General features: G+C 36.0%; 1 protein-coding gene across 6 annotated transcripts in view; it reads right to left on the reverse strand.

Annotated features, from left to right (window-relative positions):
- The window catches only part of NAV3 (neuron navigator 3), a 566,501-nt gene that overhangs the window by 84,403 nt on the left and 466,049 nt on the right, over positions 1–16,049 (reverse strand). For all 6 annotated transcript variants that reach the window (XM_087449152.1, XM_087449151.1, XM_087449150.1 and 3 more), the window contains 3 exons: positions 4,253–4,385; positions 3,102–3,372; positions 1,454–2,162 (listed from right to left, as the gene is read on the reverse strand). In XM_087449152.1, coding sequence (XP_087305278.1) covers positions 1,454–2,162; positions 3,102–3,372; positions 4,253–4,385 — 1,113 coding nt within the window. The remainder of the gene's footprint in view (positions 1–1,453; positions 2,163–3,101; positions 3,373–4,252; positions 4,386–16,049) is intronic.

A 16,049-nucleotide genomic window follows, 5' to 3' on the forward strand; every position in this document is an offset into this window, starting at 1 on the left:
CAACATGTCAGTTTGTATGTATTTTCCCCAAGAAAGAACAAAGGGTTTTTGTCAGTTGCCAGTGATATTCAAATACATATTTATAATAGTGATTTGAAACATAGTTGGTGCTAAGTAAGATATTGGAGTTTGGTTCAGAAAACATTTTAGTTTTGTAAATGAAGCAGATGATATAATCGAATTTATGTAAATATGGAAATAAAGTGGTATGAAGCAATGGCATAATGATTACTAATTAAGTTGCAATGAAATCCATATTTCCTATAGTGAAATATTTTATGATGAATATGAGAAATTGTTTCATAGGTAATGGGCCACTGGAGGGCACTACTGACTTTTACTTAAGCAACAGAACTATGTACTCTCACAACAAGCCATTATCCTTTCCAATGAGAATCAACATTTCAAAAAGCCAGTTCTTCAGGATTAATATTTCTACTGAGGAATATAACCTCTAGGTTTTTCAAATAATCATGTATATGAGATTGCTCGAGATGTAAAGGTAGTTTCAAGACCCTTTATTTCCCAGATATCAAGATTCTTGATTTAGTCAGTATAATAAAAACAAACATTAAAAATACTTAAGATGTAATAGACTATAAATCATATGCTATCATTGCATACATGAGGAAATAGACCCAGAGAGGTTTAACTATTTATCTCAAGTCTTTAACCGTATGTACTTTCCTGACGCAAAACACATTGGTATTTAAAAACAGTGATATCTCCAAGCAGAACTCCATATATTCAGTACCAGAGACAGTCTTGGTGCAGAAACCAAGCCATCATGCTCACCAGAGTCATGTCAGAGAAAGCTGATGAAGACTCAGACAACCTAGCCTATTCCTTAGTTACTACGCTGTACCAAACACCTGAATGTTTTCAAATTCTGTCAATCATATCATACCTTGATTTTCATTAATATGTCAAGATACAGTACTGTATAAATCTGTCCAATGTAATCTGTTACAAGGAACACAACTTCATCTAAATTCATGATCATCAACTCATTAAGAGCCAGCAAGTTAATAAACACTGGAAATGAATACCAATAGCCATAAAGACCTATTTTGTTTTTTAATTGTGGAAAGGGGAGATGGAAATCTCCGGAAATTTTACAAGCTATTACTTTATTTTATCACTATCCCTAGGTATTGCCATCTGCTTTTACGTCTCTTATAAATGCTGTTTGTGTTGCTAATATTACAATGATAGTAAAACTGCAAACTTTGAGCATTTCTCATGCTCCATTTTTTTGCTATTTATATGATCAGCTTCTTAGAACACACTGGACTCAGAAACTGAATAAAAGATTTCAAGCTATATGTATCTTAGAATATATATATATATTTAGGATATATACAATCTCTAAAATATGTTTTTTATTGGATAAGATTTAAGACATAAGACACAGCCTTTTATATTTTCCCAGCATCCTTGTACGCATCCTTACCTTCGAAACGTAGGTGAGGCAATATCAGGATACTTGGATCCTGGCTGCCTGAGCCCTTGTGTCCCACAGGCACTGGCAGAGGTGGGGCTGGATTTGGGGGAACCTGATAAAGAAACACTCTCTGAATCTGAGACTGCTACTTTTTCCTTTTCCTTGTCAGTTTGGTTGACAGTGACGGGACTCGAGCGCCCTGACCCAATCTTAGTGGGTTCTCTCAGTTTTGAGGTGGCAGCACCAGCTGACTTGCTGCTGACATTGGAATCAATACTGCTGGTACTGGATCTGTGGCCACCTCGGCCAGGAATGCCACTGGGGCTGGACTTTGAAGGGCGGGGCAAGCTGCGGTACTGCAGGGAGGTCTTCGAGCTAACATGCAGCCCAACGTCATCCTGATTCTGTGAACCATCCAAGCTGGTTTTTCTCCCTGCATTTGACTTCCCACCAATGGCAGCAGATTTGGGAATTTTACCCAGCGTTGCTGAGCCACTTGTTATGGTCGCGCCACTGCTGGTGATCATGGTAGATGACCCCACTCCACTTGGTTTCTTAAATCCAAAGGAGCTGGTGGCAGTTGATCTTCCAATGCCCGAGGGGGGCTTTTTCCCCTCATCTCCACTGCTCTTTCCTGCATCTGAAGGAGACCTTTGTAGAGACGATCCTTTCAGGGGAGTTTTCCCTTTCTCAGAAGCTTTGGCATCATCAGTTTTCCCTAATTAATGAGAAATACACAAATATATGTGCCTGTACATTTTGATTTGAAAATAATACTTCTTTAAACAATGTATAAAATGTGAATACATCTTTATATTACTTCAGTTTCTAAATCTAAGTTTTAGATCTAAATAGGCATGTACTCTAATATACTGAAAGGACTGAGCACAAAAATATTTTTAGAGGAAATGTGATGAAAGATCAAGGAGATAAAATGAAAACACATATTTTTGCTATTTATTATTGTCTTGTATCTTGCAACTCTCTTCCTTTATAAGGATAGCACTTAATCTTATCAAGCTGAGTGCCTGATAAAGAATTCATCTGAATATCTGTGAGACGCTTACGTTCAAAGTGCCCTGTTACATCAGTACTTCAGGTGGCACTATTTAAAATTAGGCACTATTTAAAAAATAGGGAGAGAGTCTTAAAAAAAAAAAAGGATAGTATAATTCACAGAATTCTTTCACTCTCTTCTTTCATAAAGTCTAATTCACAAATGATGTTTCAAATCTCCAGCATTCCAACCGTTAGATTAGTGTGATTGTTCTTGACTCTCAGAGTTGGTAGTGAAACTTAGTGGCCTATTAACCTAAATATTCCAAACGCTCATAATGAAGTCAGACGAAAGCAGTTTTACTTTTATTAAGTAGTCTTATTTTATTTCCACATGACCAGAAATGACTGTGGCAAAACAAAGACACCCAATAGCCACAAATTATGACAGTGCTCTCTAGAGATGCCTAGATTGTTATATTCATGGGGACTTATAAGATAAACAATGTGAAATTTAGATAGAAGAAAGTATTTAACTCTTCAGAGAAGAATCTGATTTAATAAAAATTTTTAAAAAGCTATTTTTAAAGAGAACAAAGATCAAATGGAAACAAGAAATTACAACACTTTTCCATTAACATCTGCCACATGACAAGCCTACCAGAGGTCTTGAGTGCACTCGTTCCAGCTTTCTGCCTCGATGGTGCTCCTCCTTGGGCAGACATGCCTCTTCTCCAGGAACCTGTCTGTGAAACGGACAGGGAGGCTTTCTGCCCCGCCTTCTCAGGGTCTTCAGGAAGTCCCGAGGAAACGCCCTTCCACTTGCCACCACCATCCCCATGGCTGTCAAAGTCCTCATCTGTTTTTTTCAGCTCCTCAGTACTATCCCACGTCTCATCTGTTGCAGAACGTTTCTCTGAATCTGTCTTCAGCTATGAGGAAAATAAGACAGAAAAACTTTGTGCAGAAAAATCTGTGAAATGTGAATTAGGTGCTGGAATGAAGTTTCAGATAACTGGTTAAAAAAAAGAAGCACTGATTTATATTTCAAAAGAATTCCAAAGACTCTTCTATTTTTATCCATGTCTTCATTTAAGTTTCATTAATTTTGGCCACATAATTCTCACTTGCACATATTAGAGAATGTCAGAATAGATATGTGCAGAAAACCCCAATTAAACACTCCAGAGAGAAATTTTCTATGTCAAATCTAACAAGGAAAAGTAAGACAAGATAAAACTTAATTATCTAATATCCATTCTTGGTTTATCATTCTCAAGAGATCCAGTAATGTGCTTCAAAGATCAACAGAAAATAATCAAGGACTATCCAAAATTAGACTACTAAAATAATTTTTGATTTTTAAACAAATATATCAATATTATAAAAAGAGATATAGCAATATAAGTCTTTCTGGGTTAGACTGTAATCAATAGAATATATATATATATATATACACACACACACAAGCTGCTTCAGTTTACGCAATTATTTCAGATTAAGAAGTTGTGCTAGGGGCCGGCGCCATGGCTTAGCGGTTAAGTGTGCGTGTTCTGCTGCTGGCGGCCCGGGTTCGGATCCCGGGCGTGCACTGACACACCGCTTCTCCGGCCATGCTGAGGCCGAATCTCACATACAGCAACTAGAAGGATGTGCAGCTATGACGTACAACTATCTACTGCGGCTTTGTGGGGGGGGAATAAATAGATAAAATCTTAAAAAAAAGAAGTTGTGCTATATTTTAATCTAATATAAAAGGACTTGAGGGAAAACTGGCAGACACACCAGAAAAAGAGAGAAGGCGCTTCTCACCTGAGCGTTCTTCCTGGAAGGGAGGGTGATGTTGGAGTAAGAGCTGACCGAAGACGTGGTGTTCAAGTCGTCAGTGCTGATGTTATCGAGGGTGTCACTGAGACCACTGCTCACTGAACTGCTGTCATCCCAGCTAAAGGCAAGACAGGTAGCAGCAATGAACGAAACACAGGATGCGCAATGCAAGTCACCTATATTTCCATATAATCTTTACCATGCACTGGGAAGACAATCCTCTTTTTTAACCTTAAGATGAAAAATCATTCACTTTTCATTTTTGGAAAATCATATTACAAGAATTGAGCGCAGACCTGAGAATAACCTCATCTGATATTTGCAAAGAATCCATGTCTAGAGCAGATCCAGGAGAATGTTTATAGAATGAAGGAAAATACTACTACAAATATTGCATGGAATCAGGAAAGAATAACACTACCGATAACTTTTTTTTTTTTTTCCTGAAAAAGCAACCAGGAGTCACATAGTGCGTAAGAATTCACCCTGTGCTCTAACAAAAAAACAACAACTGTGCTTTAGGAACCAGAAAGTCATTCTTCATTCTTCTACCTTAGTAGCAACTTCTAATTATTCACCAAATCTTGAATACTGAGATTCATTCTATCATATCATCCCTCCTCTATACTTCACTATTTCTGGCCTGGACAATACACAATATCCTCTTTGGCCTTCCTGTCTTTGGTATTTCTCAGTACAACTTCATCTGCTAAACTCATGTCAGTGATCAAAAATTCACATCTGGCCATGTCACCCCACTGCTTAACACTCTTCAAAGACTTCTCTTTAGTGAAGTAGTAGATTCCAAAATGGAACTCACCTGCCCTGCAGGATGCACAAGGAAGCCACTGGGGCATAAGAAAAATATCTGAAGTTCTGAATACATTTGTTTCTAATTTAAAGAAGAATAAATAAAATAGGCTATATTAATCTTCATGTGCAGACTAACACGGGGCCCCTCACTTAGTCAATGTGTCAGATAATGCAGAAGTAACATAAGATGAGCAGGGTAACCTGAACGAGGATGTAAGCTCCACGGTGTGAAGGGGCGGACCACGGTTCTCTCATTTACTGGCTGGTTCTCAGTCTATTGTGATGTATTGTTGCTTACCTACATAGTACTAATCGGATTCATGCACACTGCTTATGGATATTAGATACAGACAAAAGCTAAGTCTCATAAAATGGACAAGTAGCTTGAAAAACATCCTGCAAATAATCCACACACTGAAGAGAATTTCCATAATGAAAGCATAAGCAAACTCCAAAGGAATGGTGAAAGGACACTTTTCCTCCTCTGGTATGTATGCTTTATAAGTCACATCACAAATTCAAAATAATTGTGAAGTATTGAGATCACAAAGGAAACCAACTAGAAAAGTAATTATCAAGAAGAAAATCTGAAATTTGAATTTATAAAAAATATTGTTAATGATGATCCCTTTCTAGATGTTTATTTTGCTCGAGATATTAGCTACTTATAGCATAAAGCATGATTACCAAATACATTTATAAATCATATTACTATCAATAATAATTGTATTTTTAATGAGAGCAAAGGGTATTTTGTGCCACTGTAGCAAATATCTGTCATCTGTAGCTGCTCACATCTTTTAAATACCCTCCCTACATCTTATTTTGATAATTTCTCACATTATAAGTCTTACCTTCTCAAGGTAGATGGCAAAAAACTCACATTTCCAGACTCCCTTATAGATAGATATGTCATGTAACACAACACAAGGCCTATCATATGCACCCTAAGTCACCAATGAGAAAAACAATCTTCTGGCAAACGCAGTAGCAGAGTCATTCTATTCTTCTTTATCAGCACTGGAGATACCTGGTCTCCAGTTCCAAGGGTCAGAGGAGCCCAGCAAAGGAAGCAGTGATGCCCTGGGGCTATGACTGGCCAAGAGCCTGCAAAGAGCCTGGTTCTCCAATCATCCCAATTTTTCAGAGAGCCTAATAGCCTTTAACTCCTTAAATTAGTCCAAGTAGATTCTGTAGTTTGCAACTAAGAACTTCTATCAATACATTCATAATTTTTAAAATATTATTTATTTGTTCTTTAGTATACCCTTTACATTTGTTCTTACATATGTTGTATAATATATATCTTCTCACAGAAACACAAACATATAAATTATACAAATATAAACATACACACTTTGGCAACCACTAGTCTAAAGCAAAGTTCAGGCTCCTTAAAAAGACATACAGGGCTTTCCATTTTGTGGCCCTAGCCTATGTCTCCAGCTTAAACTCTTTATATCCCCTGCAACACAATCTGCACTGAGAGCTGCATTCAGTTCCCATCCCATTATGCTGTTTTCAACCTCTGCGTTTGATCAAGCTAGCCCTCTGCCTATCTGACTACCCCACGCTTACTCTATGAGCAGTTCCAGCATCCCATCTTCTAGGAAGAACGTTTCACTCTCTGCTGTCAGGACGGGTTAGGCAGATCCCTTCTGCACCACCATAATGCTACGTACAGACTTACAGGACTGCATGTAGCACAGTGTTTTACAAATCTATAAAAATGTGTCTCAATGAACCATTATCTTGTGAGTTTTCTGAGCACAGAACTACGTGCTATTTTTCTTTGAATTTCTGTTATTTAGGTCAATGACTAACACATAAATGTTGAATAAAAGTCTCACATTTTATTGAGATTAAGAGAAAGGCAATCACAGAGGTAATCTTTCATACTTATACAAAATGAATTTTTAAGGAATACCTAGCACAATATATGCAGTATTCAAGAATAAAATTAAACAAAAAGGTAAAATCTCTAACGCATATTTTTAAAGTGACTATTTCTCTGGCAAGAAAAGATAGAATCAATCTTCCTCATAATAGCTTCTACTAACATCAATCCTAGCATCAGTCACTATAAGTTAAATGCAACTCTTACTGGAAGCATTAAAATCATTTATGTTTTAAAACCATTAAAAGTCTCAAATGAACACAATGATTGTGTGGTTAAAATGATATAAATGAAAGAATCCAAAATAAGATATAAAGTTTCAGTCTCTCAATAGAAAAATAAAAATATATCTAACAAATATAATATCATAGACATGAAGAACAAATTTCCAAATTTAGCTCATTGTAATGGAAAGAACAATGGATTCATAAAATTATGGTCTTTTATTTGAGCCTTTTTTAGAGGTACATGACATGTTCACTTAAACTGCTACTCTGACCTTCCTGTCTCCCAGGGTTGTGTGGGAAGCCCTTATCATTTATACAAATCATTTTATAATACCTTCCATTTTTCCATCTCCTCAAACCACTTTACCTGTAAGATCTCAAATTCTGCAATCTTACTTTTTGACCACAATCTTCCATGCTTTTGGCACTCTAAAATCTACTGATTCCTAATTTTTATATCTAGTTTATAGCTACTTCCTATTATCTATTTTTAACAGCTTTCTTGTGTTTTTTCCTCCAGTGCACTCTTTACCAAATGATGCAGGATCCAAGAAGCTGGAACAAAAGGATCGCTCAAGTGATAGTCTAACCAGCGTACTATCCTAGCTCTTGCCCCCCGAATGGTCGTCCATACCTGTCCTGACTCCACATTAATTAAACATATGTTTTCTCCACTATCATTTTGGAAAATGACAAGAAAGTCAACTAATTAGAATGATTAATATAATAATAATATTATATATTTTATAATATGTAATAACTAATTATAATGAATGAATGCATATAGGTTCAAGTTATCTAAACTCAAGTGACTTCTCAGGGCTACTTAGAAATTCTCTTCTATCCTGAAGTAATTTTCTTCAAATTCCAAAGGCAGTGTTATTTCTCTCTTCTTCCTCTGGATTCCAAGATCTTCCTCCTAATATTTTACTGAAATTGCTTTCACAAAGGTCAATACATCCATGAATTGAGGGCTTACTCTGTGTTCTACTCTTCTAGTTACTTAATATATATTATCTAATCCTCAAACAAATCTATGAGACAGGCATAATAACGATAAAGTGGTTCAGATAGGTTAAATGATGTGTCCAAGATCCCATTACAGAGGTAGGTTTTGAACCCAGGAATTATGTCCCCAAGCTTGGTTAGTACTATGCTCCCCTGCCTCCTATCTTCCCACCCCTTCTCTCTTAAAATACACCAATGACGAGCCTTTACAGGCTCTTTGTAAACCTCACTGGAGTCCTCAGAATCTACTTTTCTCTCTTATTTGGGATTCCTTGAATTCCTCAATATTCAGAACTAATTTTAACTCACCTTACACAGTCTTCCTTGGAAATTTCCTTGTCTTCTACAACTTCAATATCCCTTTATGATTATGACACTCAAATTCACACGTCTAATTCAGATTTCTTTCCTGACTACAAGATCAGAATTTCCAGCCTTCTGCTGGACAGTTTCTCAAGGATCTCAAATTTACTCTCCTAGATTACATCATTTATCTTCAAAAATTCTTCTCTCTTTCAGTTATTGGCATTACTTGTTAATCCGTCTGCCATAAAATATTAGTACTATTGCCTCTCTTCTATCACTTGGCTCCATTTTAGTCAAGTTGTCTCTAATCCTTGAAAATCCTTCTTAGCTATAGATAACATGGCCATCCTTTGTTCCACATCTCCACTGCCCATGTTTGTCCCTCCTTCCATGAAAGCTATTAGTAAGTATCTGCTTTTATTCATTAAGTGATGAATAAATTACACCTCCTCCCCTTGAAGAACTCAGTGTTTACTGTAGAGGAAAAAATTTAAACAAATGATTATAATATAAAACGGTAAGTGTTGTGATAGAGGTGAGCGTTAAATGTGCGGCAGGACAGAGCTACTATCACTTATTTGAAGAGTTGAAGAATTTCTTCATGATAGGGATATTGCAGAGTGATCAGATGAAGTCTGTATTAATCACTGTATTGTAGCATATATTACCTGTTATAACCATTTTTTTGCGCTTTTCTATCTTCTTGGTCATAATCTGAATTATCTGAAGTGAGGGACTGTATTTTACTTGTCTTTATAATCAAAGCATATAACGTGGTGTCTACTGTTGAATAGATGACTGGTAGAAGTTTGTTAAATGAATGAAACAGTTTTACTTTTGAAAATGCTACTTCTATCTAATGTTAAATTGGATTGAATCCAATAATAAATGTAGATTTTGAGAAAAATTGTTCAACATATTTCTTTGTTATGCCATCTTAAAGAAACAAATTTTGATTGATGACAACATTATTTTCCTAATCTTAAAGTTCTATGATTTTGACTTTCATCTTTGATTTTGTAGATACCAGAATTCTCCCTAGCTAGGATGCAATTAATCTTGGTTATTATGGCCTACTTAATTAAATTGAAAAAGGTTCATAGAAAATAGGTTTTTATTACTACAAAAAATTATAATTTACTCACATAATTAGCTCTAAGTAATAGGTCTCAAATCTCATTAATATATTTTCTCCATCCTTTCATTTTTAATTTCATTAAGATATGCTAAGAATTCTTGACTATATTCTTTATAAAAGGGCAACTCTTTTTCTCCTAAGTTACAGTTCTATCACTCTGCTAAATTTTTCTCAACAATCTAGGACACTGCAATAAATTACGAATGTGCATTATCTTGTCCACATGGCTTGCATTTCCATGCTGGGTTGTTTCCAGTTTTGAAATGCTATGAATAAAGCTGTTAAGAACATTCACATACATTCCATTTATGTGACATTTTAGAAAAGGCAAAACCTGAGACATGTAGGACAGATAAGTGATTGCCAGTGGTTAGGAGTGTGGGAAGATTTTCAGTGGCTGTTACATGATGACACATATGTCAAAACACAGAACTATAGAAAAAAATTACTGTATGTATGTAAAGTAAAAAAAAAACATGTAGCCAATTAACCGGTTGGCAAATTACAATTTGGACAATTTGGATACACATTAGATTACTAAATATTCTAAGAAGAAAATATTGTTTTGGCATGCCTTTTACTTTTTAAATATTTAATGCTCAATAAGGCACTGGAGCCAGGGGTCTACTTTATTAATCTCATAGTGCATTTGTAGCTCTGACCCCCATGTTCACCCCTGGATTCACGCTCAGAAGCAGACCTGCTCAAAAACAAATGTGTTATATGTTGAAGGTCTTTTTTTTTCTTTTCTTTCTTTTCTTAATGATAAGGAATTCTGAAATATTAACTAAATAATTGTTAAAATAATTTTGCAGATTTAAAACTAATTCCAGAGGGAAATGGTAGTCCTCTTTGTCCGTGATTTTTCAACACACTCCTATGTTTTGGTATAGCAGCATCTCGTACAGCAGGTGTTCAGCCACATTCTTTGATAGTTCATATTGCCAGATCAACTGTCCTACTCATACATGTACATATAAAACACAGAGATTTGCTTTCAATAAATAACTAATACCTATACTTTATACGTTCAACAGTAACCTCAGTCTCAATTTGCTAGCTCATTAAATATTCCACTAATGGAACACATGAACATGCTTATTACTACTGATTCCTCTGGATGTACTCTGTTCCAACTCTAATTTAACTACAATCATAAGAATGCTGTCTGCTAATGTGACATTATTTCCAATTTCTATAAAAATGCCTTCTTATTCCTAAACTTTTTTTGTGTGTGTGTGAGGAAGATCAGCCCTGAGCTAACATCTGATGCTAATCCCTCCTCTATTTGCTGAGGAAGATTGGCCCTGGGCTAACATCCATGTCCATCTTCCTCTATTTTATCTACGAGAAGCCACCACAGCACGGCTTGACAAGCGGTGTGTCGGTGCACACCCAGGACCCCAACCTGCGAACCCGAGCCACCAAAGCAGAGCGTGCGCACTTAACCGCTGCACCACCGGGCCGGCCCTCCTAAACTTTTCAAAATATACTATTTTTGTCAGCTTGTTTTATTAAACTAAGAAATATCCATATAAACAATGTTTATGTATCTTTTTGAATGCTTTGATTATTTACTGTATGGTTATTTAGAAAACATAACCATGGAGATTATAGTATTTGTCAGTATCTGAGTGTTCTTAGGTTAGTGCTGTTGGAACACTACAGAACAAGTGCCTGAGGTATGCCATAGTGTTCCAACAGCATAATGTTCTTCCTCGGGTACTAGTATGTCTCTCCTTCACTCATTATGCTCCATGTGTCATACCCCTGATTCTGGATGCCGAGAGCAATCACCTAGTTGGACTCCATATCACCAACCATGAGTAGATTATTATACACTGTTTCAGATTCTTGGATGCCACTCCCATTTATGTCTCAGTCCTCTAGACATCACTGATTTCCTGGACAGGTCTTCAACCAAGTCCAAATCCTTCCCCCACTACACCCTCACTCTGAATTCTAAATTTAAGCTCAGATATCCTTGGCTCCATTTTCAAGAACTTCAAGAATACCAAAAGTTGAGAAATGTTAAGCAAATTCAGCTTTTTATATATAACTTAAACACAATTCTGAAGTCAAGTTTGCCATTGGTAAATAATGTAGATAATGGTAGATTATGTAATTCAAGTGTTTATCCCAGTGTTTGAGACCTGTGGACATTCAGCCAGTATACAGGATCATACACTAGATGTATTTAGGTACTGTCAGACACTTAGACAAGTGTGGAGATTTCCATTTATTCCACAAGTGTCTATTATAAACTGGGGATTTTTTTAAAGGTATAAGTGAGGTAGCAGAAACAGGAAAAATCTAGAGGCTGGAAGAAAAGGGGATACAAACTCCTAAAATTTCACTGGCACGTCAGAGGTCCAGTGTCAAAATTCTCATGAGATAGACATACCAAGACAAATAATCTGTTCTCTTCCAACCGAAAAATTGGCAAACATTGTAATAATATATGATAAAGTATAAGTTCTAAGGATTTTACTAAATATTTCTTAAGACAAATAATAATAATTTCATGAACAGAGAAAAAGAAGTAACCTTAGGCATCCATGAGATCATTGTGTAAAAACTTCCGGATATGCTTCTTGTTTCTAAGGGTAAAGTAAATAATATTTGCATAATGAAATGAAGGCACCAGTTAAAAAAAAATCCTATCACATTTCAGGATAGCTTTGCTTTCCATTTCCATTGTTTATGGCAATGTAAATAATACACATAGGGAGATACAGATATCTTTAAAAATACTATTTGGACACAATGACATTTGCAATAATAATAAAAAATACTGAGCATCAACTGTCTAGGCTTTGCATTTTGGTACCAATATGTTAAGTCAATGATCTTCTCAAAACTAAATGAGCACAAAACCACTTAGACTGACACCATACCTTTTTCTCAGCAAACACAATACACTACTTGTCAAGTTTGAGCATTATAGCCATTGAAGTGTAAATTCTGTATTACTTCAGGGTCATTGAAAGAAAGCAATGTAGTGTATTTCAATAAAGATTTATTCAGCATTTCCCTGGAAAAATATTTTATTATCAAGAAAAAAAGAACAAACCATTAAAAGAGACTACTGAATTAGAAAAACCTAAGTATATAACGATATCCATATACTAAAAATGATTTTCTGTTAAAAAATTCCTTTCAATCTATAAAATGTATATGATTTTTATTGTAGTTTTTAAAAATAGTTCCTTCCCCGTTCAAAGGTGTTTCATCCTGCCGCTGCTCATTAGTTTGAGTAACTGGTATAGAACCCAGTTGAAACATTTCCTCTATGAATCCTTCCATGATTTCCAAGGAAACTGGAATTCTTCCCCGTCTGTGCTGACTGCTCGAGCGCTTCCACTGTCCTGTAGTTTCCGGTTTCAGCCACAGGATTGCAGTTCAGGGCAAAGAGTGCCTTCTTTCCCGGAGTCTCAGTGCCCAGGTTGGCATCTGGCCCAAGACAGGTTCTTAACGTTTGTGGAATAAATCAATAAATGACCTAGTCTTACACAGTCACAAACTACAGACTTAATCTGTGATTTATTCACTCATTCTAACCCTTAAATGCGCAAATAATTAAGACTTGTGGTAAAAAATCAATGGGAAGAAGTGAGAGGAAAACCTACTAAGTTTGAGTGAATCAAGAACAGCTTCTTTGAGGAGGTAATTTTAAATAGGCATTAAGTAGACAACCAAAGGGTGAAGAGAAGTCACCTGTGAAGGGGTGGAGGAGAGAGCAGTAAAGGAAGAAGAGACAGCGAGCGTGCGGACCTGGAAGCACTACAAGGTGAAGAGAGCAGGGGCACTAGTGCAGCAGGCAAGGGGAAAAGTGTAAGTTCTGAGACTGGAATGGAAGGCAGGGCCAGCTCTCGAAGGATCTTATAGACAATGTTAAGAAGTTAGAGTTCCTTAGAAGCCCAATAGAAATTCATCAAATAGTTTTAAGCAGTGAAATGATATAAGCAGATACATGTTTTTAAAATACTATTTTAGTATTATGAATATATTAGAGGGAAAGAAGAGTGGAAGTGGCAAGCTCAACGAAGAGACTATTGAGACATTCTTCAGTTTTTGATAAGAAGGACACAGTGAATTAAAAGAAGGCAGTTTCAAGATATATTCAGAGGCAGAAATGATAGGACTTGCTATTGGTTAGTGTGACATAATAAGAAATATGAATTGGGTCTCTGTCCCGGATTTCTGATACAGAGCTCCTACAGCTTTTGCATTTCTAGAGTGACAGGGGAGCTAGGATCATCTTTTGTTCTAACATTTGGTCTTTGACTCCAGTTCCTAACACAGAACTCCTAAGTGCCTTGGAATTTCCTGGGTGATACAAGCAACTTTTGCTCTAACAAGGCAACCTTTGATTGGCTCCTGAATAGCCCATTAATTTTTCACCACATTCATTATTTGCACATTTAAGTGTTAGAATGAGTGAGGTATCACAGATTAAGGCCTTAGTTTGTGACTATATAAGATGACATCATTTATTGATTTTTTCCACAGCCCCATCCTTCAGGAGAGGAGAAGGGTTGAAGATTGAGTTAATAACGTATCATGCCTACATGACGAAGCCTCTGTAACAATTTATAAATTACAGAGTTTGCAGAGCTTCCAGGTTGGTGAAAACATGGAAGTGCTGGGAGGGTGGCATGTTCAGAGAGGGCATGGAAGCTCTGTGCCCCCTCCCTATACCTTGCCCTCTGTACCTCTTCAATTGGCTGTTCATTTGTATCTTTTGTACTATCCTTAATAACGAGCCAGTAAATATAAGTAAACCCTCCCCTGAGTTTTGTGAGGCGTTCTGGCAAATTATCGAACCCAACGAGGGGGTCATGGGAAACCCCAATTTATAACTGGTCAGTCAGAAATACAAGAGGTCTGGACTTGCAACTGGCATCTGAAATGGGGGCAGGCTAACAGAACTGAGCCCTTAACCTGTGGGATCTAATGCTAATTCCAGGTAGAAGTGCCAGAATTGAGTTGAATTGTAGGACATCCATCTGGTGTCAGAGAATTGATCTGTGTGGCAACAAACCCAACATTTGGTGTCAGAAGTATTCAGTGAGTACAGTGTATACAAAACCAGAAGTTTCCTTCCAGGTGGAATGTGGTGAAAGGGAAACAGAGACTGCATCTCTTGCATACTCTCCACTGGCAATAGAAACATGAGCGGATTTTTGGAAAAGTAAAGAAAAGAATCTATCAAGAGGATTCAAACATAATTTTAATTCCACGTTCTGTTTGCAGCTAGTACCATTATTTTCATATATCAAAGGAAGCCTATATGAGTTTACTATATCATAGCTTAAGTATGTAACTTCTGATAATCTGGCAATTCATGTAAACATAAGGTTAAAGTCTTTTCATTTTCATTATTTTTAGTGTGTACAAAATGCTACATATTTATCCATGAAATATTTATAGAGACGAACATTAATACCATGTGGGGTTTGGGTAAGGAGGGCAATCAATAGACTGCGTGCACTCACCTTTTCATTCCCTTTTCTTTCCTCTAGAAAACAAATAATGAACATTTATAGTTATTCTATTGTGGCATCACATGGGGTAATATAAACAAGAAATGAAAAGCTCTTGCTCTTTATTAAAAAAAGCCCTAGGTAGATTTGGTTAAATGTGATGAATGATGTTAGCTTGAAATGAATTTATGCAGTGAGGCAGATTTTTATGTTTTAATGATATCTGAGGCAGATAAGAAACATCTATTTTTGTTTCTATTGTTATATGGGCTGAAATCACAAGAGATAAAATAATCTTATTAAAAATTATTTTGCTGAAACACATCACTGGAACAATGCTTATTATGGTTTTGCTAGTTTATTCTAATGTTCATTTTCGAGATGCTGTTATATGGTTGAATATGGTTTCAGTTTATTTAAAGATTTCTCTTAGTGATAAGCTGAGAATATAACATACGACACATGAAAGTTAACTCAAGGATTCATTAAGGTCCATTTGGTATCTTTTTATATCTTATATTAATTTAAAAACCAATACATGGTCATTGTTGAAAACTAGGCAGTCCAGAAATATATAAAAGAGACAAAATAAATAATCTTTAATCCCACCCAGAAGTAGCCACCATTAAAATTTTGATGATTTCTGTCCAGTCATTTTCAGAATGCATTACACATACATGTGCAAATTTATCTGGTTGAGACCTTGCTGATTATCATATCTGTACCGTATTCATTCACTTTATATTACACTATAATGATTTTTAATATAATTAACATTTCTTCTACATAATTACATCATATGAACTATTATATATTTATCCATTTCTGTTTTAGGATACATGAAGTATTTTACAATTTTCTTACTATTATAAATAATACTGCAACGAATATCTTCACATATAAATAT

Source organism: Ceratotherium simum, chromosome 25, assembly GCF_057802395.1.
Source record: "Ceratotherium simum simum isolate JZ-2026a chromosome 25, ASM5780239v1, whole genome shotgun sequence".
Taxonomy (NCBI): Eukaryota; Metazoa; Chordata; class Mammalia; order Perissodactyla; family Rhinocerotidae; genus Ceratotherium; species Ceratotherium simum.